The 26,046-nt window shown below is 38.5% G+C and overlaps 1 protein-coding gene across 2 annotated transcripts in view; it reads right to left on the reverse strand.

The window, feature by feature from the left end:
- The window catches only part of slc8a4b (solute carrier family 8 member 4b), a 71,774-nt gene that overhangs the window by 3,143 nt on the left and 42,585 nt on the right, over positions 1-26,046 (reverse strand). For both annotated transcript variants that reach the window (XM_027142799.2, XM_027142797.2), the window contains 5 exons: positions 4,571-4,677; positions 2,852-2,976; positions 1,975-2,074; positions 1,402-1,674; positions 1-271 (listed from right to left, as the gene is read on the reverse strand). The exon at positions 1-271 is cut by the window's left edge and continues 3,143 nt beyond it. In XM_027142799.2, coding sequence (XP_026998600.1) covers positions 1-271; positions 1,402-1,674; positions 1,975-2,074; positions 2,852-2,976; positions 4,571-4,677 — 876 coding nt within the window. The remainder of the gene's footprint in view (positions 272-1,401; positions 1,675-1,974; positions 2,075-2,851; positions 2,977-4,570; positions 4,678-26,046) is intronic.

Raw genomic sequence — 26,046 nt, forward strand, 5'->3', positions numbered from 1 at the left:
CCCAGTTCTCCTCCTGACACCGAGGGGCGCCGACGATACAGCAGCACGCTCACAGACACCACACAAAGCGCAGTGAAGAGTGTGACAGAGAAGGCCAGAGAGCCTGGGTTCACGTGGAAGGTTTTGCCCTTGCTGCGCCAGTACACAGCGGCGATGGTCCACGCCACACCTATGCCCAGAAACACGTTCACCGCATTGCTGCCCGTCACGTTCCCAATGGACGCGTCAGCATACTGGTCCTGAATGGCAGCTACTTTACTGGCAAACGTGTCTGTGGGAAAGAGGAAGGGAATGTGGTTTAGTCAGATCATTCATGCATCTATTTATGCTACATATAACAGTTGGAAATATGCTCAAATTATAAAAGGCTAAGTGACAAAAACAAACCCAACGTAAAAGGAGAAACTGAAGAGTATTAAAGAATAAAAGTTAGATCAACTGAAGCAACAGGTGTAGAAAGGATGGTTTTGGAAATGATGTAGTACTAAAGTTAAACCTGGAAAACAAGCTGGCTGAAGTCATTAAAACATACAGCACTTCTCCTGAATTTACAGTCTTACCACCTTTGAGGACGTGTGTTTGACTGACTGTGACAGTGCATGATGAATTATACTGTAGTAGCAATATTTAAAACATCTAAAACAAGTCCTGTCCTCTGTATGAGAAAGAGGATATTATTTATTCATTTATTCATTTTTTTGATATTTATTTGTGTGACAGAAAACATGATGGACGTCACCGTTGCTGATTTCTGACAGAACAGAACAGAGTGTTATAACACACTTTAACTGCAGATTTCACCTGATGGCTGCTGCAGATTTGTCTGACAGGCATAAACATTTTAAATAGACTCTTCTTTTACTTGAGCATTTTTTTTAGATTGAATTAATTCTCAGTTAAGTTTTGATTTAGGTCTTTTAATATAAATTGTGACAAAAGAGTCAAAAATAGCATTCGATTTATATTTATACAAAGCTGCAACGTTTTTCTCACTAAGATCTGTATAAAGATGAATTGTTCCATTTTTATATGTTTTTATGTGACATTAATAATATTCTTGATGTTCTATATTGGCTGGTTTAGAGTAATGTTGAGGGCTGGGGTTACGATGAAGGAAGGGAGTTCCTTTTTTGAGCAGTAAAGGAAGACAATGATTCTCTTTTGTGAGACGTCGATTACAACTAAAACCGTAACCCTGTAAAATAAAGATGAACCCTGTACAGTTAAAATGTAATGATTTCCAATAAAGACTCGGTGATTGTATTTACATTTCTAGTAAACAATAAAAAACACAAACCATAATGTACACTGGTGTTAATTACTTTCTTAATTTGTTTATTCATTGTGATTCATTCATTCATTCATTCATTCATTCATTCATTCATTCATTCATTTATAGACCTGGTACTGAGGTGCCCAGTGCTACAAACACCACAGCAGTAACGGAGTCCTTCAGGCCAACAGTGCAGCCGAAGTGGGAAGCCAGATCCCCCGTCACTGCCGTTAAGAGACCAATTAAAATGATCGATACGATGAAACACGCCCAGCCATTCCAGTACTCAGTGGGAGGCACGAAGGCGAACAGAACTTTCCAGAAGACTGTAAGGAAGTGCATGATGTAGTCAAAGCAGGAAGGAAGGCGCTCTTCACCACTCTCTTCTTCATCATCATCACCTAAAAGGGCAGAAGGGCAAAGTGTAAACCATGACAAGCAGATAGTTTATGAATATTTCATGATGCTTAACAGCTAAGAAAGGGCAGTACAGAATAAATATGGATCAGATGCTCAAGTCATCAATCAAGCTACTCGGGACTGACTTGAGGTCAGACTGGATTAACCCCCTATGTTTAGACATTAGACTCTTTTAATTATCCATTTTAAATAGCACAAAGAGGTCAAGGATATTTTCATAATCTCAAGATAAGCACTCGAGATCTAGTCTATGGTTTTAAGTGTTCAGTGTTGTAGCCTACCTGCGCTTACGGTTACTGCGCTGACAAACTGCTCCCTCCAGCTGCTGCTTCCAACTACCAGAGCCAGATTGGTCTTTTTAATGAGCTTATCTACTGTGTTCTACACACACAAACACACACACACACACACACACACACACACACACACACACACACACACACACACACACACACACACACACACACACACACACAAACGAATACACTTTACATATTAGATAATAACATGTTTAATAAAGTAGTAATTCAATGAGCTTTTACACGAATATCTAGGACACAAATGTGATATTTTCAGATGGCAGTGGATTGGACAAGGAAGCTATAATGATGCCGTTATCATATGGGATAAACATAAAAAGTCTGTAAAAATTTGATAGCTGGTTCACACTGAATTGTCAAAATGTGGAACTAAAGTTTTGTGCACTGCTGCATGCAGGGTATTGTGTCCTCTCATATTTGGAAATCTTTGTAAAACTACCTCCTGATTTATCATGTGTTTTACATAAAAATCTAACTCATGCACATGTAGTGAATTTGACTAATGGTTTAATGTAACAGTGGTAATGTAAAAGATTCTTGAGGGATGTTCGAATATTGTTGTAATTGTAAAACAGGGGAAAACCCATTCCTCCAGACCCATAGTAGAGATAGGATAGTAGTTCTTTATGCTATAACTATATCAATAATTATTCCCTGCCTGAGGATGACTATATGGCTTGTTGGGGTAATACATTACAGAAGCTTGATGGATATAAACGATACTGCCAAAATCAATAGTACTGCCAAAACCATAAAATAGAGGAACGCAATGCTGTGTGAAAGAATACTACAAGCTACTGCTGTATACTGGAAATTCCTTAGTGTCTGTTATTGTTACCTTAAACTCATAGGACTCTTCAATCACCACTTCCATTCTGGAGTGTTCTCCCAGACTGGGGCATCCCATTTTAGCTACCTCTTCTTCCTCTGCTCCCACTGCAGGCTTGTTTTCATTGGAGTCTCCTAGGGAGGGAGGGAGGGAGGGAGGGAGAGAGAGAGAGAGAGAGAGAGAGAGAGAGAGAGAGAGAGAGAGACTGATAAAGTAAAAATGACTAACTAACAGGAAGATACATGTCTCCATTCAGCTCCTGAGATGCAGGAGTTAAATAAATCTCAAGAGCACGGTGTTGTTAATTGAATAGCAGAATAAGGCGTGGGAATGAAGAGGCCATGCCAGGACCAGCTATTTAATTAACAGAAAGGCAAAGTGGTAGCCTGCAGTCACTACATTTGCTCTAGCTGATCCTTTGACAGCCAATTATTTTCCTGAAGTAACGTTTCCATGCAGCTTGGTATTTGTACATAATGTTGTTCCTTAAACATCTGCTCTGAAATTAAATAAATGCAAATACCGTAAGTCATTCCTTTTTTCAAAATCATACTCTTTGATTTCTAGAGCTGTCATGTCTAACACACACTTTGCACACAGAGCGTGGACAGGATGATAACATTGAAACTTATGACACTGCCTGATGTAGACGTTAGCTATCGAGTGTTGTCTCATTAGTAAGGGTCTCTACAGAGCACGTGTTAAGGCTTGTGTGTATGAATCTAAGGTCTGATAGTTATTAATGGTGGAGATTATATAAGAAAGGCTAATGGTTTAAGAATTCTGTACTAAGTAGGGCTGGGTGGTATGATACACTATTGTAATATAATGAATCATTGGACAGATTTTTCTGAAAGTACACTGAGTATTGTTTGTGAGTATTGTATTCTTTTGTATTACTGATAAGTTCCACTGTGATCACTAGTAACTTATTGTTTTGTTACCAGAGAGCTGTTGAATTCTCAATTCTGATTGGTTAGAAGGACAAATTCTCTCTAACGGCACAGTAGATCCATATGCAAGACAACTTGCATGTTAAAATGAATACAGTATCATTTCTATTGCGCTTCCACAGGTGCCGCACACTGTAACAATGGTTGTATATTTCAAACATGGAAATTGCAAATTACTGTAGTGTACTGTAAGAGGAATGAAAACAAATGTGTGTTAAAGATGTGCTAGATAAGTAATAAACTTGAGTGGCAACAGACACTCAAGCCATCAAACTGCATCACACCAACACGTTATTCATTATTTGGTATTTTCGTATAACATAGCGGCCCTTTATGTTTTATCTCTTATATATTGCTCAACCCTAGTACTACTACACACACACTGCCCACAGGCAGCCTAGACACACTCCTTGCACGACTGCCACCTGGGTGCTGAAAGGACAGCGTCACTTCAGCACCCCTATTATTGTGGAAAGCGAGAAAGCACATGGCTGAAGGACGGAATGGCAGAAGCAACCACAACTGAGCAAATGAGGGTTAAGGGCCTTGCTCAGGGGCCCAGCAGTGGCAGCTTGGTGGACGTAGGAATCAAACTCACAACCTTCTGTTTGGTAGCCCAACACCTTAACCACTAGGCTACCACATCCCTGATACACACACACACACACACACACACACACACACACACACACACACACACACACACACACACACACACACACACACACACACACACACACACACACACACACACACACACACACACACTCTTTACCATGTTTCTGTCCAATCTCCAGGAGAACAGGCTCGCCCAATTCAATAGTGAAGGTTTTGTTTTTCTCATATTCCTCATCATCAATGATCTTCACTTCAATAATCTTCCTGTGAACACATAGAACAGATCATTATATTTGAGGGTTACACAAACCTCAAACCTAAGTTGATGGTATCACTCATGGTCTATATTCATGCATAACCCATGCATTCCCACCATTTTCTTCATAATAGTGCTTCAAAGATTTACACTTGAACACACTTGAACACACACACACACACACATAGAGAGAGAGAGGAAAACTCTCAGAGGCACATCTGCACCAGGATGCAGTCAACAGATTGAGATCTACTTAAGGAGAGTGAAAAAGAGATAATGACTTAGTGCAAGAGAGAAACAGGCTCAAGGGGAACAGTGAGCAGCTCATTGTTCAAGATCCACTAGTGATGAGGTGGAGAGGAAACAGATTAAACAAGTTAAAGAGGGAGAGAGAAACAAAATAATTGGAGACCAGCGTGAGTGACTGGACTGAACTAAAACTACAAACTCTCACACACACACACACACACACACACACACACACACACACACACACACACACACACACACACACACACACAGAATATTAAACGGTATGGAAGTTTGCTACATAAACTAGGGCATATAATGCTTTGTCTGTTGTCACACACAGAGCAAGAGAGAACAAGGACAAAGTAACGAAAGTCAGTTATAAATAATAAAGTCAAATACCATGCTTTGTCTGTTTTAACACCCCCCCCCCACACACACACTTTTAAAATTCACAGAAAAATATCCATCAATAAATCAGATGTCTTTATCCAGAGTCAAATTTCATACAGCTTTGCTTATTTCATTGCAACTCTGCTGTCACTGTGATACCTCTCATCAATCCATATTCAATTAAAATCAGGTTAGAAAACGGAATTAGAGAAGCTTTTTCAACAAAGTGGGAAAAAAAAAAAGCAAATATTTATATTTATAACATTGAAAAAAGGAAAGATTCACAATTTGGTGTTAACTATATGTGATGCATAAATTTAACACAGATTATTCAGGATATCTGACATAAACCCACATTAACATTTACAAAGCTTATTGCAACAGCTGCTTTTGTTCATTTTTGAACAAATTGTTTGCTTGAAATAACACCTGAGGCACTTTTCAGGGTGTTTGAAAAAATGGAATTTGAAACGTAAAAGCCTGCAAAGATTTTTGTGAGATTTGGTTTTGGTGCTCAACATTAAGCAACATTATGTGAGTCACAGTAAAACCCAGCCACTGAAGAGTTAACTGTTCAAGCCCAGATAAAATGGAAGGGTTGCGTCAGGAAAGTCATCCGGCGTAAAACCTGTGAAAAATCTAATATGCAGACCTCGAACAGGGAGCAGCCCGAAAAAGAATGTGTGAGTGTGTGTGTGTGTGTGTGTGTGTGTGTGTGTGTGTGTGTGTGTGTGTGTGTGTGTGTGTGTGTGTGTGTGTGTGTGTGTGTATGTGTGTATGTGTGTGTGATTGTGTGTGTGTGTGTGTGTGTGTGTGTGTGTATGTGTGTATGTGTGTGTGATTGTGTGTGTGTGTGTGTGTGTGTGTGTGTGCGTGCGTGTGTGTGTGTGTGTGTGTGTGTGTGTGTGTGTGTGTGTGTGTGTGTGTGTGTGTATGTGTGTGTGAATGTGTGTGTGTGTGTGTGTGTGTATGTGTGTGTGTGAATGTGTGTGTGTGTGTGTGTGTGTGTGTGTGTGTCGTGTGTTTTGTGTTGTGTGTGTTTTTTGTGTGTGTGTGTTTTGTGTGTGTTGTGTGTGTGTGTGTGTGTGTGTGTGTGTGTGTGTGTGTGTGTGTGTGTGTGTGTGTGTGTGTGTGATTGACAGTAAAGTCAGACTAAAAAAGAATTAAAAAAGATTCTAACACAACTCTAAACTAAACTCAATGTCTTACTTGGGCAAACACAGTTTAAATACAGTGTTTCCACTTTTAGTTCGTCCACAATAATAGCAATTGTGCTATTTTACCCAAGGGCCCTTATTCATAAGGATTCTAAGAATGATCTCAGAGAGCTCCTAATTTCTTTTCAAAATTTCTAGCTTGAAATCTTAAGCGTGATTCAGGACCAATCTCAGAGCAACTCACAAACACCAATTTTTATCTTGGCATGGTATGACATGTTCTTTTGTAGACTGTGATTGCCTGTCCAATAAAAAGAAAAATGGAGCCCTTTTAAAATCTCCTCTATTATAAGCCTTCAATTTGTCTCTATATCAAGATATTTGAGGCTATATCATATAGGGATTATGTTTGTGTATGTTATAAATATAAAAATTCTGTTAAATAAGTAATTATGTGCACATCACTCCTTCTGGCAGGCAGGGCCTGAAGAAGGGCCTGAAGAAGGGCCTGAAGAAGGGCCTGAAGAAGGGCCTGAAGAAGACCCAGTAGGGTCAAAAAGTTGCTTTTTAATAAATTAATAAATATGGGAGTTATACACAGTGTTGCGGACATTACATTTTTTTCACTTTATAAATGTAATAAATGTATAGTAATGTAAAAATCTCTGACAGCACAGAAATTTCATAGTGCCAAATTATATAATTCCTGCTGCGAATGCATTTCGGCTCTGTATCGGAGATTTGAGCACATCTACATGTATGTGTGTGTGTGTGTGTGTGTGTGTGTGTGTGTGTGTGTGTGTGTGTGTGTGTGTGTGTGTGTGTGTATTTCTCCACTGTGTTGGAGATGTTATCTCTAATGTGATTGGTCACCAAAATAATCCCTACACGATCTAATCTGTAGCATTTTATTAACTCACTATCATTATTAAATATTGCATACAATACATTTTTTCTCCCTCTTCACTTTTCAACCATTTTCTCCTCTGAAACTCTTAACAGTCCTCCTCACTGCTCCAAATACTTTTTAACCTTAGGAGCTCTTTTAAGCCCTTTAAATAACGTATCTTTACTAGGATCTTCTCTTAGAGTTACGTCACCTGGAGCAACTCAATAATGTTCATCATATAGGTTAGAATGCATGCAAAGCTTCTTTTAACAAACTGGAGATTGGTTTTAGAAAGTGTTTAGGTTGTATATTGTATGTCATACATATGTATGTATGTAATTCATAGAAACAAAAACCAGAACTAACATTACTTCACACAATTCTTTGTTGTTGCTAACATTGTTATTTGTCATTATGTCTCTCAATACTTAGAAATGGGTTTTTGAGTGCAAGTAGCCCATTGGTCTGTGTTTTATCTGAATGTGACCTTAACATTAATAAAATGATAAAGGAATGGACCTAACATGTAAGTATTTGTATAAAAAGTGATGATGGCAGAAGGTACTTCCCCCTTTTTGGAGTAAATTGAGAAACCCCTCCGTCTCACCCACCTTTTTTTAAAAAATACTCTTTTATTTATTGTTTTAAGCTTGTTATGTTGGGATGGGAAATTACTGGGTAGAAAAAGAGTAAAAACTAATGTCTTTGAAAATGTTTGTACCACTGAACAGTTTCTATGTACACTGCTTAAAAAAAAAACTCCCTTCACTACAATACACTGTGAAGTATACTCTCTGTGTCACCTTTCTACACCAAGCCTTATGTTCTTCTGCTACTATATTTCTGGCTCCTGGTTTATGTGTTTTGTCTTTTGCCCAATGCTCTTGGCATATGGTTTGACATCTGTCCGTTTCTTATTTCGTTGACTCATTCCCTCACCCCTTTAAAGGGTCCACTAACAAACCTCAACTGAATTAATAGAGTACTGGATATGGCATCTGGGATCGAAATGGAGCGAGTGGGTCGATTAGGTTATGTTAAAAGGAGCATTAAAACAAAGTCATAAACCAAAAATTGGGCTCTATTATAAGATTAGTTTTTTTAAGCAAAAAAATAAAATGCACATAAAAAATGGTATTCATTTTATTGCTTTTGTTCTATTTTCTCCCTCTGTCCTGGCACGCTGTCTCTCGATTTCAGATAGCATACTGTATATTTGTTGTTTTTTGTTCAGTCTTTTACAGACAGTCAGGGAGACTGACATGCCATATCTTCATATTATTTATGTACGGTTATTAAAAATATGTTTTTCTCCTATCGCTCACGTTGTCTCATTCCTTCCAATATCATTCCTCTTGTTTTTCCTCTTTCACCATTTCTCACTCCCCTCTCTCCATCCCCACTCGCTCACTCCTCTTCGTTTGTCTCTTATTCGAATTTTCTGCTCGCCTTCTTGAAAACAATCCAGCTGCACAATTAAGATCTTGTCTGCTCTGTCTTTATCCCTCTTCCACTCTGTCTGTGACACACACACACACACTCACACACACAAGGCCACAGTGATTTCATCATAGGGTGTGGTGGCTATAAAGAGCATATGGTCTGTGATTTATTACTGTACACAGCCACCTGATCTCTAACAGCTCCTGCTGGTCAGAGTGCCGTTTGTGAATCTCTCAAAGCACCAGTGACAAACGTTTCTCTCGACTCATTTCTCTGAGTGTTTTGCATCCAAAGAGAGCCATTTTCAAAAGTCATCCACTTAGAGTGGCATTAAATCTAACCAAAGGCCCTTAAAGTAGCCGGGGTAACAAGCGCTCGCTTAACGGTGCCAATGTAGAATCAATGCCACTGCTGGAGACAGAGAGAGAGATTGAAAGCTTTGTGACAGCGCACACAAACAGAGAGTTTGCAACATGTACACAAACACACACTAAAACTAAAGTTAACTTTAAGCATAGTCTCTCATCTCTGAATTGGCTTGACTAATAATGCCAAAGAAAATGTACTAGTGGCTGGTGTATTTAGAGACATCTCTATCTTTCGCTCACATAAACACTTAACATCCATAATGATTTTTGGTAGGTTTACAATGTACAAGTCTTATCATTTTGAAACACACAAAGCAGTTTGGTATAATCGTTTCTACAAGTACATAAACTAAACTGCGTAATCATCTAATCATGCAAATGTACATATAATCATGCAAATGTAAATCTTTTTATTCTCCAAGCTCCAATAATTACCACAAATCTAGGAAGAGGCATCAGCTATGTGTGTGTGTGTGTGTGTGTGTGTGTGTGTGTGTGTGTGTGTGTGTGTGTGTGTGTGTGTGTGTGTGTGTGTGTGTGTGTGTGTGTGAAGACAGATCACAGATTATCTGATTCTTCAGATGAAACTGTGTATTTGTTTGGCCTCTTTATGAGCATGGATGTGGACAGAGAGATAGAAGGAAAAAAGTAAAATTAGACTGCATCCAGGCAAAGGGTCTGAGAAATCCATCATTTATGAGCTGCTCGTGTTCTCCAAAATTCACCACCTGCTCCCGCCTGTACACACACACACACACACACACACACACACACTCTCTCTCTCTCTCTCTCTCTCTCTCTCTCTCTCTCTCTCTCTCTCTCTCTCTCTCTCACACAAACACACACACACACACTCTCTCTCTCTCTCTCTCTCTCTCTCTCTCTCTCTCTCTCTCTCTCTCACACACACACACACTCTCTCTCTCACTCTCTCTCTCTCTCACACACACATCTCTCTCTCTCTCTCTCTCTCTCTCTCTCTCACACACACACACACACACACACACACTCTCTCTCTCTCTCTCTCTCTCTCTCTCTCACACACACACACACACACACACACACACACACACACACACACACACACTCTCTCTCACTCTCTCTCTCTCTCTCTCTCTCTCACACACACACACACACACACACACACACACACACACACACACACACACACACACACACACACACACAGTGAGACATAGTCAAACTATATATATATCTCTCTATGGTGGGGTATGGTGAGGGTAGAAGTGTATGTTTATGAGGTTTTAGCCTGCCTCAGTATGACACGTTTCATGATTACATGTTGCCTAAATGCACAGAAATGTTGTTCTCCAGAGAGCCACTGTGCCAACATGTTTTATCATTGCTGTTGTTTGTAGTGTAAATTGAATTTGATGCATTATGCATTCATTTCCTTTGCTTTTCCTTTGGGGGTTGTGGTGGTAATGGGCTGAGAAGGTCAGCCCAGACATCTCTACCCCTAAAGATTCCACTGGTGGATCCAGAGATGTTCAACAATGAGATATCTGCCAACAGGTCTGGGTTTTCTCAAGATTCTCTGTCCATTGGGAGCCAAACTGGGGACACCATTCTAGAAAGCATGAATGGACTACTTCGACTGGCTCCTCTTACCCTCACCTTATAATAGAGAGCAAGTCCGGCGACCCTGCCAAGGCACCTCATTACTTGTAGTCTTTTCCTTTCAGTCACTTGCCACAGCTTATGAAACATAGGTGAGAATAGGGTCATAGATTGACTAGAGCTTTTGCTTCACCATCACAGACAGGTACAGCAACTGCTACCCTTCTGCTACTGACCTGATCTGTCTGTCAGACTCGCACACTCTTTTTTCAATCACCTGTGTATAAAATCCCAAGATACTTAAACTCTAAGACCAGAAGCATTGTATCTCTTTCTTCCTTCATCATTTCACTTCATCCAATTTTTTTGGAGAAAGAACCTTGGCCTTGGTGCTGATTGTCTTCCTCAGCACAGCACAAAATGCTAATCAATGACAATTTTAAGTATGCAAAAAAGATCCAGACTAAATGGTACCAAATGAACATAAACTGCAAATAACTAACTTTTCTTCCACATACTGGATACATATCCATTTCTGTCTGTGTTCTGTCTTAATATTGTGTCCATAAAAGCTACAATATGGAGCCCAATGTACCTCATACACCTGCATTCAATGCTTTGCTACAGTACATTATAACATGTAGCAAGAGAGAGAGAGATAAAAAGTGAAACCAAGCAAAACCAAAGAAACAAGAATTGAAACATCGAAAAACATGATATAGTAATGTGTGAACGCCAAGCACACAGTCCTGTGGAGTTCGAGATGCTTAGTGAGCGCCTAAAGCAATGCAGCAAAATTTGTTTTATATGCAATGCAGTTGTCTCAAATTTTTCTTCCTCATGCCAGAAATTCTCTCCCCTCTATTTTACATTTTCATTTGTAAAATGTGTATATGCTACATGCAAGCACAAGTGGCGTAAGCGGTTGTCTAGCACTCCAAAAAAACAACAGCATGCCCTTGAATCGGTGATCTAAAATCAAAACAGAATACAACTTAAAAAGTAGCCAAGTTATAAATCTACTATTGGAAGATGATGAAGCTGAGGTCATGGTAGAGCTACGAACAACAAACCTGGAATGAGAAACATTCCAAAAACACCAGAAATAGAGAGAGAGAGAGAGAGAGAGAGAGAGAGAGAGAGAGAGAGAGAGAGAGAGAGAGAGAGAGAGAGAGAGAGAGAGAGAGAGAGAGAGAGAGAGATTGTTACACTATATTTGAGTGATGTCCATAAGGCGACATGAGACCTACATGCCAAAGCTGTACTCAACAACTATATAAACATTTAGGCAGGTTTATTTCATCAGTCATCAGTCAGGTATAAAATACAGGTTTTGTCATGTTAAAATAACATTTAGATTGGGTGTAGATCTGTATTGCCCATTGGGTGAGTTATAGCACTGTCTAGACTGATTTGTGTGAGCTAAAATGGAATATAATATAAATGCATTCAGCTACAATGTCAGTTTTCATGACATTCTAATGTAAGTGTCACAACACAACCTTGTGTTAATATAATATCTGTTTGTTAAACTGCTTACTCAATGTATTAAGAGATCCTGACATCACAGTGTTTATTTAATTTGTTAGGTATTGAGGATTGATACAGTAAATCCCTTTTACTTGGGTTCGGTTTTCTTAACTGATATTATCACATAAATAAACATCAACAGACCCTGAACATTAGCATTGATACAACATAAGCAACATTAATGAACTTTTCTCTGTATTAATTGCTGTTAATATATTGTATAATATAATATATAGCTTTGCAAATAAAAAAAAAAAAAACAAGCCAAGTAGTAAACACCTGCATGAACCGATGCTCATACTGTCACTGAAAATAAATAACAGTGACCAATATGAACCAACATCTTAAGTGTAGTTTTTTTAAACTTTTTTCCACCCTCTCATTTTTTCTTCTCAATTTTGTCACCTGCCATTTGCCACCCACCAGCCAGCTCCTCCTATCATACAACTACTGTACCACCCAGGGAGAGTGAAGGCACATGCTTCACTGAGACACAGGAAGCCATCAGCCAGCCAACCGGATCTTTTTGAGCTGCTGCTTATGCTCTGTCACAGCAAAGTATAACTGTGATGAATCACCAGGAGCAGGATATGTAGAATCCATATGGTGTTTATTGAGCAAAACACAAAACAAAAAATCCAAAACAGTAGTCAGAGTCAATACAATGATAACAAGCAGAGAGTCAAATCTCCACAGAGCAAACAAATCCGATAGACACAATCCAAAAACAGAGAGAAATCCAGGTATAAAAAAAAACAGGTCATACACAGAGCGCACTAAACAAACTAAATGAACAGCGGCTTGGAATATTGTAGTTAGACTAACAATACTTCATCTATTTCAATATTCGATACTTCATTATTCGGAAGTGAACCCAGAGGCTTAGTATTCTGGCCAGGGTTCCCTTTGATGGCTTGGAGGGGAATTTGCTGGTGATGATATTACAATAACACACTTAGCAGAAAGCACTATATAGACTCTATTCTACTTACATAAGCTTATACTGTACATACATACCAGCTATTGGCTTGTGTCATATTGACTGACAGAGCAGAAGGTTTGATATCTTTACACCCAAACAGCACAGCCAATTTTGCTTGCCTTGGCTCTAGCCCACAGATAGCAGTGACACTGGTGGGGGATTGTGATTTTAAATCCCAGCAGTACCACGGTATTGTGAGCCAAAAGAGTAGAATTTTCCATGATATCTGTGCAAACACTTTTCTGTTGTGCTTCTCTGGAATATATGAATAACAGGTTTGAATGTTTTATATTAACCCAGAGATCAGAGTTATCAACAGTTATCAACTTCATTTATATGTGGATTTATTTTTGGTCGTGGATCAAATAAACTTTCAACCTCATGATGACGTTACATAGCATTTCCAAACCACCCTGATACAAGCAAACAGTTCAACCATGCAGCTAAACGGTAAAGGATTGGAGGTTTTATTAAATGCTTTCTTTCTTATATACTTTTCATATACAATCAATCAGTCAGAGCTGTTTTAGCAGCAAAAAGGGGACCTAGACAATATTAGCCTGGTGTTTATTGTAATGTATGTGTAATATATGTCTGATCCGTCATACAAACTGCTACTACTTTGCAGGTATGGGACAAAGACATTTATATTGTAGAAAATCAAAAGATATGATTAGTGTGGACATTTTTTTCTTTATAAAAAAATTCAACCATTGGTTAAAATGTCAAATTTCATATTTTTTCTTTTTCATTAAACTTTTATACCGGTTTATCCATCTTCCTTTTTGCTCCATGAGAAACTAGTTTGCTCTTCCTCACTTGCCATCTATAATATACCCAATTCTTTCTTGTGTCTTCATGTATGTTTAAACAACCACATCTCTCTCTCTCTCTCTCTCTCTCTCTCTCTCTCTCTCTCTCTCTCTCTCTTTTGCCCTTTTACTTTTTCTGTTTCATTACCTATTCATCCCTTCTTGCTTTATAAATGTTTTATGAGCTGAAAAATATTTTCAGGGCAGGCAGTCTGACCTAAAGCTTTCACACTACACGTATTTCATGGAGACGTCTCATCAGGAGCTGAAGGTGAACGTGTGACTGACTGAAGTCACATTAGTGTCAGCGTCTTGCGAAGTGCCAAGCTGCCAGCTGTGTCCACTGGCCATCTTCCACAACATGATATCAATTGGCCAGGACATTAACTTTCCCCTCATAACTCTCTCTGTATCTTTATCTGTCATCGATTTTAATCACACCACACCTCTTTTCCTGCTGATTACTTTTCCTTCTTTTCCTCTCCGACTCAGTTACAGCACAGATATAAACACATGTAGACACACACACAAACACATCCACCTTTAGGACTCACTCACTTGTTGAGTTTCTGTCGAATTTATTGATTTAGCACACAATAGCAGGAACTAATCGATAAGAAAAAATTCACTACATGAATTCTGCACATGTTCATATTCCACTTACTAGCACTCCCTCTGAAGATTGTCATTTTCATGCATTTTAATGGGAAGTCTGTACCAGGTGGCTTTTCTTCACTTCAGCTGTGACACAAATTCCTGTTTCCACACAGCATTTAAGACTGGAAACTGTCACACAAGAAATATATTTAAAGACTCTGAAGCTGAAAATTCAGATAGGCTAAAATTAACATAAAGTGCAAGCAAGAACAATGTAAGTGAAGTTAAACACAGCTTAGCAACCTAATGTTCGCATCCAAAGTCACAACAAAATCATAACCACATGTCCTTCTACTTGGGTGCGCACAGCAAGAAGTTAGGCTGTTCTCACACACACACAAAGCTATTTTTCCAATGGGAAGCAGAAGGTGGTTAGAACGTTACTGTCACGGCTCACACTTATTCCCTCAGAGCTGAACACTTCTCAAAAACTTTTCAGAAGTGCTGTGTGTTCTCGAGTGTTTTTTTTTTAGTTTATGCAACTAATCAGGTCACAGCTGAAGTGAAATGATGAAGGGGAAAAGATGCAGGTGGAAATATTCAGCTTGTTAAAGAGCGACTATCCTAAGCTTTATATTATGTATTACGTGTCATTGTAAATTATTAATTTGGTACAGATGTATCAGATGTAACTGTGCTACATTAACTACAGTACCTTAGTTACCACCATTTACTAAGCTAAGCCTCTTCCTATAGACTATCTATAAAGAAATTGTTTATTGTTAATTATGATAGACCCAATTATAGACATTTATCAGACCATATAACAGTAACAGTGTTGCTTTACTAACAGTGTGCACACAGCGTGAGCCTTTTCTATTTCACAGCAGCACAAAAAGATATTCTGAAGAGTTGGCAGCTACACAAAGATGACACACTATCACACGAGTTTGGCTGATGTTACACTCCTCCATGGAGCCTTTTTTTACACAAAAATATCTAGTGTGACTAAAAAAGCACTGATTTCAAACATGCCTTTTTATATCTATGAGAAACATACTCCCCATTTGTCATGCACGCTTTTAGCTAATTAGGCAGGGTAAGTGCTAATTATTTATTTATTTATTTATTATTATTTATTATATATTATTATATATTACACAGACTCAAGTATAAAATTGCATGAGACAGTATATCAAAGCTTTCTGGGAGAAGGCATGTATTTAATATGTATATTGTTTATTTAGCTGGTCTCCAGTGTTTACATTACAAGGCTAGAGAGTTTTGACTTTTCAGTTTATATATAACATGACAATCTGAGCATAAAAGAGAGCTGGGTGATAATTGTTTATAGCTGCTGTAATGTCTAACAGAACTATAGTTAACTGTACAATGTCTTGATTTTTACACTGAAACACATCACTCCATTCAGTAGTTGAATATTTTCCTATGATAGAATGCCATGTCATGGTTTATTCCAAACCCAGTATCATATGTACAACTTATCTGCAACACCTTCTATAAATACTTTTGCATTTAATTCTATAAAATGAATCTACTTTCAAGTGCCCTTTATTCCACATTGTGCACTGACTTAATTTAATCACTCCCGCCTCTTCCACTGTGATAAATCTAAATAAGATCAATAAGAAATGCTTACTCCTTATTTGATGAACTCTACTTACAAATAAAAAAAAGCTGGTGATGTGGAGAGACAGAAATTCGTTTTATTAAACGATTTCTCAACCATTAATTAAAGATGCAATAGATAGAAAATTAAAACACCATTTTCACATTTAGCTTTAGGAATAAATCAAATTCTGGAGTAATTTACGCTCAACATTTAAGAAAGTCAAAACAAACAATAAAACATTTCTAACATTAGGATCAAGAACAAATTCAAAAAAAGGCAGCAGCCTGGGCTGCTAAGACCTCCAAAAGCAACACAGTCACAAAGCTGTGGAAAGGTACATATCTGGTGAGGGATATAAAAAGATTCCCAAAGCTTTGAAAATACCACAGAGCACTGTAAAGACTATCATTAAGAAGTGGATAGTGCATGGCACCACCCACAAACTGCCAAAATCTGGGCGTCCTTCAAAACTATGGAGAGAGGATGCAAGGGAAGTTGAAAGACACAGGATTTCATGGACAACATATAAAACATGACCACACTATCAAAATGTTGCATACATTTGGCATATAAGGTAACCTTCAAAAAGGTCCATCTGATGGCTAACATGGCCATAAACAAAATAAAACCATCCTGACTATGAAGCATGGTGGTGGGAGCATAGTGTTGTGGTAATGTTTCTTATCTGCAGGCACTGGGGAACTAGTCAAGATTGAGGGGATGATGGATGAAGCCAACTACAGGAAGATTCTGGGGAAGAAACCGATGGATGACTTAAAATGGGTTCATGGTCCAACGGGATAGTGATCCCAAGCATAAAGCCAGAGCTACCAAGGAGTGGCTTGCTAGGAACAAGGTGGATGGTTTGGGGTGGTCTAGTCAAAGAACACTAAATATAATTCAAAATCTATTAAATGAAAATTCTGCAAAGTGTGGACAAAACTGTTGTGAAAGTATAGTAGCAACATTCATGTGTTAGGAAAAACATGTTTAGGAAAAACAAGTCCAATTTGACATAACAAACTGTAAATATTTTAAAAGCTTTCTTGATTTTCTGATTAAAAACACAGATTGTTTTTATGTTTTCGAGAATAACACAAAAATGTCTAAAATGAATTCCAGAGTACCCTTAAGAGCTTTATACATAACCCCTGAAATGCACATGCTTGCTCTATTTCTGTCACTCTACTAATGTATAGTGTCACTCTCTCCTTTCTTTCTTGCTTCTGCCAGCATCCACTGTCTGCTTGTATCCACCTCACCCCAACCCACATCTACACATTCACTCACAAGGTTCTCTGCCTGTCAGAGAGCATGGGGATAAAAAGCAGACCCAAATGCAGGGATAACAAAATAAAAACAGGTTTATTAACAAAACACAAAAATAAAAATGTGAAACAAGAACCAAAACACAGAAACCGTCAAACGAATGAGGACTCTGCAAAGCTGACTGCAAAGCGGAGAAAATAAATACACATAATGATTAAACCAATAACAAACAGGTAAGTATGACAAGACACGTGACCGAAGACAGAAAATGTCCAAGCAGAAGACCTGACACTGCCATTTCAAAATATATTAAAACACTGCCTAATCTACACTTGTCTCTGTTGTGCTAATTAAGCTACGTTGAGTTTGAAAGGAGTTTGGAGGCCTGAGAAAAACATGAAAGCAGATATAAGGCTTAAAGAATAACTTTACCAAACATTCAGCTCTACAGACACACTCTTATCCACAGATTGAATGTTACATTTAATCCACTATACTATAGTTCCCTACTAAGGTATCAGATAGCAACTACTTATAGAGGGCAACAGAAAAATAAGGTCAATGTCAGAAACAATCTAATAAGTAATAACTAGATAATTAGAAGGTTGGCTGATGGATAGTAAAGCTGGCAAGGACTGTATTTTAGCTTGGTTTGGCAGCATGTTCCTGATGAATAACTACACATCATGTATTTTCCTGTCTGTCATTATGGAGTTGTCCTCCAGGTGAGTTGGTTTTTCTGTTGCAATGGTGCACAATTCTGCCTGAGTACCAGAATCCCAGCAGAACTCGCTGTACACTTCAAACCTTGCCTGTCCGTCTAAGGGATGACAAGAGACCTGCTAGAAGCTGCCCTCACTTGCATGACAGCATTTCAAACCTTCGAACCTACTTCCTGCCCGCCCACTGCTCTGTGACATGGTGGCACTTACCTGATTGTGTCATTTACACACAAGTGTCATCATTCAGCTGAGTACAGTTACAGTCTTTCAGGAGTTACAGGCTCAGTTCAAGGGTACAATGGCCCTGGCTATCTATCTTGTATGCTGGACTCATAAGTTACAGTGCTAACATTTAGCTACATCTCTCTGTTCTGTTATTGTCTGTGCACAACCGGGAGCTTGTGACCTGCTTCACGAATGGACCCCTAAGCGATACATGACATCCGTTTAGCATTCCATCACTATTGAATTAATGCCATGAATTGCATTATCTGCATTATTGATCTCATCCCAAACCTTCAGTCCTAATCAGTTATAAATAATATGCAAAGAGCTTTCTATTTTTTTTTATGCCATTTGGCAGCCGCCCTTATCCAGAGTGACTTACATTTTATCTCATTTCATACAACTCAACAATTGATGGTTAAGGGCTTTGCTCATGGGCCCAGCAGTTATAGCTTGGTGGACCTAAGATTCGAACTCACAGCCTAGACCTTAACACCACAAAAATTTCTCGGTCATTCAAGATTAGAACCTATTTCCACTGTAGAATCTTTTACATATTTGGCAGACAATTTTAGATACACCAACTTACAACTGAGCTGAGTTAAATCAGAATTACTCACACTTAGTTATATCAAATCCCTGCTAACACATGAGCAACTTGTGTATAAAACTGCAGACCCCTGCTTTAATTCATAAAAATTGGGGAAGTATATCATTGGTTGAGGCAGTGCCATATCACTATCCCTGATCCTGTCAATCTGCTAGCTCATATTGAGTATACTATATTTGGTAGGAATTAGAGTTGTATTAATGCCACCAACATTGTGAACATCTCCTACTCCTCTTATGGACTTTTCACCTAGAAGGTACCAGGGAATCTTTACCAACTCCATAAGCAATAGTTCCTTCCCTGAGGCAGTCAGAATTCTCAACATCCTGCTGCCTGTTAACACTCAGCTGAACCAATCAAAAGCAACCAACAACCACCACGGTACATCCATCACTGAGCACTTTATAACTGCACCTTTTGGACACTTTACTATTATGACTCTTATTGCTGCTACTATGATCAATTGCTGCTGTCACAGTCAATAGTTTACAGACAATGATTTGCACTACTTTTATCCACTCAACACTGTTTCTCTTGTCCTGTCTAGTTGGCTTTCAACTATCCTGTGTATTTATTGTTCTGTGTATGTATTGTCTTGTTTATGCTTGTCTCACATTATCATGCATTTGCACTTTATTTAGATCTATGTACTGTGCAAATGTATTATGTCTTCCACCAGTGTCTGGGGAACCAACATTTCATTCTGAATTATATACAGATTATATAGTGAAATGACCATAAAAAACATTTAACTTGACTCAAGTAAAGCTCTGAGCTCAATGATTAGACATGCTGCACTTTAGCAACCAGCTGCTTATAAGATAAATTCATTAGGCAGTTTTTCTCTAGAGTTAGAAATGAGCATGACTTTCTGTAATCTCTATGACAAATCATTTTCATTGCGTTTGCACTGAATTTTGTTTTGTGTTTGTTTTTGTTGTTGTTTGCATTGAGTTGTGGTAATTTTGTATTGTTATACCTATACGGCACCATCCTGAACATCTGTAAACAAAAATCAATATTACTGGTATATATGTGGTATACGTGACTAACATGACTAACTAAAGTTTCTTCCCAGACCCAGTGAACAAGTTCCTCTTTTGAGTATTGGTTCCTTTCAGGGTCTCTTCCTTATAGTAATTCAAAGATGTCATTCCTTTATTCTGCAACTGCTGGATTGCACAATGAGACTTTAGACCACAAAAGTTGCTCTGTGACAATACCATTATAAAAAGCATGCTCCAAATACTATCACTACACGATTATGAACAGGTTAAGGTGAACATTGAGAATGAATAGAGGTAGCGATGATGAGCTTCTGAGCACAGTATAACAGAGCACTGAGATCATTGTAGATCTCACGGGATTGGCCCAGGACCTGACTCTACTCCTAATTAAAGACAAAGAGAAATAAAACGAGCAAGAAATAGAAAGGAGAGAGAACAAGATATAATAAGATATAACAAGATATAATAAGAATAAGATGAGGAGCATAATTAATTATAACACATTTCATTTGTCTTACAAGAAGATAAGACTCTTAATCACACACCTCCCCACTCCCCACTCACAAACGAAGCAAGATAATAAGAAAGAAACAAAGAAACATGGAGAGCTCACTCATACCCTATATACATAATCTTTGCATCATATTCTATTTCTTTTTGTACAGTAAAACCAATTGCTATTACGGTCACTCAACAAATTACCACCGGACTCGTTGCTATGGCAACACACCGTCATTCACTTGTCCTCTGTCACGCAAGAGATCAGTGTTTCAAACTTTCTTCCCTTTACAATACATCTTATTCTCTCAAAGTCATTCTAATAGCTGACTCCAATCACTCGCTTTCTTTAGGGCTGCAATTCAGTGGTTGCCTAATCAGATTTCCCATCAATTAGCCAACTGGACTATAAATCATATTTAACATCAGTCTAAAACTCGAATGACCAAATAGCACTCAGACAAAGCTGGGAATTAGAGTCGAGCTGCGCTTACACAGACCATGTGGATCTAAAGCCTGGGCTGATAAACTCAAATCAATTTAATGTAATCTTCCCACATTACACAATTATATTCATGAACAATATTTTCCTCACTGTAACAATTTCCTAACATTACTGTTACCTTCCAAACTCTTTATCTATCTAGCTATGTAACTTTAGCTAACTTACATTAAACAGAACACTGACGTGTAGTTAATTGTTATTATAACTGCATACAATATAAATTATGTGATATATTTTCTGAAATTGTGAGAGAGGTTAAATTGGGATCTTAAAATGGGGAAGAGTTTCGTTCATAGGTGGTAACAGTGTTGGAATAGCACTGTTTAACCTATGTTATTACATTAAGTAAAATCTTTAGTACGAAAATGTGATTTAATATTCTCCTAAGATGGTCCAACATTCCTGGGAATTGCAGAATGTATTCAGTAATTAAATTCAACAAAATTGTGTGTTTGTACAATGTCTTTACACATTTAGCTACAAGTGTACAGGTGACACATATACCTGGCTAGGCAAAGCAAGATAACTAGCAACCGAGGCAACAGAATGCTTTGGAATTACTTTGATTAATGTTGTAATAGGGAAAAACACAACTCCATTAATTCAGCCGACTCAAAGGTTGAAGCTCATTAAAAATCATACAAACGCTGCAGTATTCGAAAGAGCTTCTTATTTTTCAAAATTAGAGAGGTTTCTGCAGATATGGGGCAAAACACGTCATGTGACGTCATCAAAGCATGCATTCAGCCAAAGCTCTCTTCAATTCATATCTGATAAACATGAGTGCGGCCACCACAGGAAGTATTTACATACATGTCTTCACTGGTAGGTGTTTACAAGAAGAATCATAAAGAAACTCTGAAATCCTGGAGGGATTTACATAGTGGTTTAATAGAGTTTAATGATAAAAAGCAGAAAAATACTAATCAAACTTGCACTCTTGTAAAAATCAGCAGGCCAAGTGGAATCATCAGTAAACATAATGTGCCAAAACTGAGAACTGAGGGAAAAGAGAGAGCGAGAGCGAGAGAGACAGAGAGACAGAGAGTTAGAGAGAGCGAGAGAGAGAGAGAGAGAGAGAGAGAGAGAGAGAGAGAGAGAGAGAGAGAGAGAGAGAGAGAGAGAGAGAGAGAGAGAGAGAGAGAGAGAGGGTGTTATTGTAAATAGTAAGTGTCTTGGCAGTATGATTTATCCCATGGAATACCTAAATAGATTTCAGAAAGATTGTACTAGAAGTTTTTTACATTTTTATATAATTATAGCCTAAGACAAGCAGAATAAACACTGGAAGGTTGTAACATTATTTGTTTTACAAAAGGTTTCCGTTACTATCCGACTTCCAAATGTAATAAAAGGCTCACATGCTCTTTCCCTGGCCACGCTGTGTTCTGAATGCTGTTCTGCCAAGATTTTTACATAAATGTTCACAAACATTAATAGTAATATTGATTAGCTTTTTTCTTTTTCAAATTTGACTTTGTGATACTCTCTCATACTTTTCAAGTTAAATCTTTATTCATCTGGACCCTAAGTCAAGGGAAAGATATTTTGTCATATCTGTTCTGTGAACAGTGTTAGCCTTATGGAATAATGTATAATACTTTTCTACATACTGTATATTACTGTATATCTATAATAAAACCAAATGCAATCCTCTGTGTATAAGCGTATCTGTCTGGCACAGTTCGTGCTCCATATAGCTGTACCATATAGAGTATATGATCATGGAGGAGTTCAGAAGACACTTGACTTCACTACATAATTAGTGGACACCATACTGTATGTAGACTCTCTTAATGTGGTGGGCTAACGACCTGGTCTGCGTGTACGCCCTTGCAGACTGCTATACAGCACCAGAGGAGGCAGAGTGATGATAGCAAGTCCTATGTAAACGTTCTAATCATGTGAGGAACAAGAAGCTTGTGACCTGCACATCCCCACAACCCTGCTCTCTAATTAGAGCTCTGCACTGGGTGTGTACAGATACACTACAATGTAGTCATGTGTAAAGGTATAGGTTTACATTCAGACTAGTGGAGAAAGGAAATAATAGTCAATATCGATTTTAATGGATATTGATGGAGGGATGACAGGAGGGAGCAAAAATACAGTGGAAGTGAGGCAGTAAATGAAAACACACAGATGAACACACATAGACTCTTGGACACACATTAACACAGTAATTTTCCTGGGTGGCTCCTAAACGGCAAAAATTACAAGGGAAAGAAAAGTACTGTAGGTGCTAGTTTATTTCTGTCTCAATTAAATACTACCATTTATTAAATGCATATGAATCACATCTACATAGAACTTGTCTGTCACTACATGGTAGATAATGGTTATTGTGTATTAAGGTTCAAATTACTACCAGGAAAAACTGACACTTGACAAGGTTCTTTGTGCATTCACAATTTTCCATTTTTCCAATTAAAAACCCCATGTTCAGCTCACACAGTGCACAAAATGGGCTCAAGGATTAAGGCTTTCTAAATCAAGTCTGTTATGCACGTTATGAGAGAATAACATGGTAACTGAACACATTTAGTGTCAGAATGTATGTGCTAAGCTAGCTAAAGAGCTGTCTTAATTCAAGTGTCAAGGTTTATTTCAAACAACTAGGCTATTGTTTAAGTTAAGACATACAGACGTTAAGACTAACTAGCATGCTAGTTATGTGAGATAAGAGGAAGCAATACACACTGTTTGTGATGCTTTAACATGGCAGGTTTTGAGGTACTTATGACTACCTGGTTATTCAAAGCTGTGCTGGATAGAGAAGAATTGATTAGTTTTGTCATGCTAATACTTTAATCTGAATAAGTACAGTCATGCAAAAGCTTCAGTTGTTACTTTTCTCTTATGCATAAAAATGACCTTACTTCATAGTGAATAATTCTTTTGCATGGTCACAGCTAATTCGCTAACTCCGATACCAAACATTTATCCTGTTGACTCATTCTAGCATGAATAGAGCATTTTGTCTCTTGAGCGCCATTACCACACTTACATGACACACTCCTCCACAAAGCATGATGGTACTTATTCACTTGTGAGAGACAAACCTGCTCAGGAACATAATGTAGGTATAGACAGAGAGACAAGAAGGCTGGGTGGTCTCTTTTTTTTGCTGCTCTTTTTTTCCAATCAAGGATATGATGCTGAAGTAAATCTGGTCTGGATGAAACGCTGTTCAATCTGAGACTACATTAAAAAGTGCACCAGGTGGCATTTGGCAGGATATTGTCAAAAATGTTCGAAACGCAGATTTCACATAAGACGTTTTGATTCAGACTCATACTGTCAAGCACACACACACACACACACACACACACACACACACACACACACACACACACACACACACACACACACACACACATACACACACACGGAACAGACATGAGAGAAGAGTTTCTAACTGCAAGTGTAAGAATGTGTGTGTTTACTGGGTCAGGCTGTAGATGGTGAACAGGTTGCTGAGCAGTTTGGAGCAGGAGGGGTCTCCTCATCATGAAGCATAACCTGAGGGGCCATGCTCTACTTTTACACAAACACACACACACACAAACACAAAACTTCACAGAGTTATGTCTCCTTGGGGTTTCTGGTGTGGATTTAGGCTCGGCTTGGGGAGTGCTTTCTGGGTCACTCTGAAGAAAGGAGAGGAAAATATGAGCAAAGACTACAGAATAAAAGAGGGAGAGAGGGAGAGAGAGAGAGAGAGAGAGAGAGAGAGAGAGAGAGAGAGAGAGAGAGAGAGAGAGAGAGAGAGAGAGTGTGTGTGTGTGTGTGTGTGTGTGTGTGTGTGTGTGTGTGTGTGTGTGTGTGTGTGTGTGTGTGTGTGTGTTTAAATGAAGCAGGGAAAGATAGCTTGTAATCAAATACTGATCAGATAGACACTTGAATATTAAACTATTACCTTAAAATTTTAAAATGAAAGATGAGGCACAATCAAGCTATATATATATAAGTGTATGGTCAATTAACATCCATGTCAAAAGTTTAAATACTGATAATGCAAAGTTCACAACACAGTTAACACACCACTCCAGAACACAGTTCACAACACACCACTCCACAACACAGTTCACAACAGAGTTCACAACACAGTTCACAACACAGTTCACAACACACAACTCCACAACATTCACAACACAGTTCACAACACACAACTCCACAACACAGTTCACAACACACAACTCCACAACACAGTTCACAGCACACCACACCACAACACAGTTCACAACACACAACTCCACAACACAGTTCACAACACACAACTCCACAACACAGTTCACAACACACAACTCCACAACACAGTTCACAACACACAACTTCACAACATAGTTCACAACACACAACTCCACAACACAGTTCACAACACAGTTCACAACACACAACTCCACAACACAGTTCACAACACACAACTCCACAACACAGTTCACAACACACAACTCCACAACACAGTTCACAACACACCACTCCACAACACAGTTCACAACAGAGTTCACAACACAGTTCACAACACAGTTCACAACACACAACTTCACAACATTCACAACACAGTTCACAACACACAACTCCACAACACAGTTCACAACACACAACTCCACAACACAGTTCACAGCACACCACACCACAACACAGTTCACAACACACAACTCCACAACACAGTTCACAACACACAACTCCACAACACAGTTCACAACACATAACTCCACAACACAGTCCACAACACACAACTCCACAACACAGTTCACAACACAGTTCACAACACACAACTCCACAACACAGTTCACAACACAGTTCACAACACACAACTCCACAACACAGTTCACAACACACAACTCCACAACACAGTTCACAACACAGTTCACAACATACAACTCCACAACACAGTCCACAAC

The sequence above is a fragment of the Tachysurus fulvidraco genome, chromosome 1 (assembly GCF_022655615.1).
Source record: "Tachysurus fulvidraco isolate hzauxx_2018 chromosome 1, HZAU_PFXX_2.0, whole genome shotgun sequence".
NCBI classification, from domain to species: domain Eukaryota; kingdom Metazoa; phylum Chordata; class Actinopteri; order Siluriformes; family Bagridae; genus Tachysurus; species Tachysurus fulvidraco.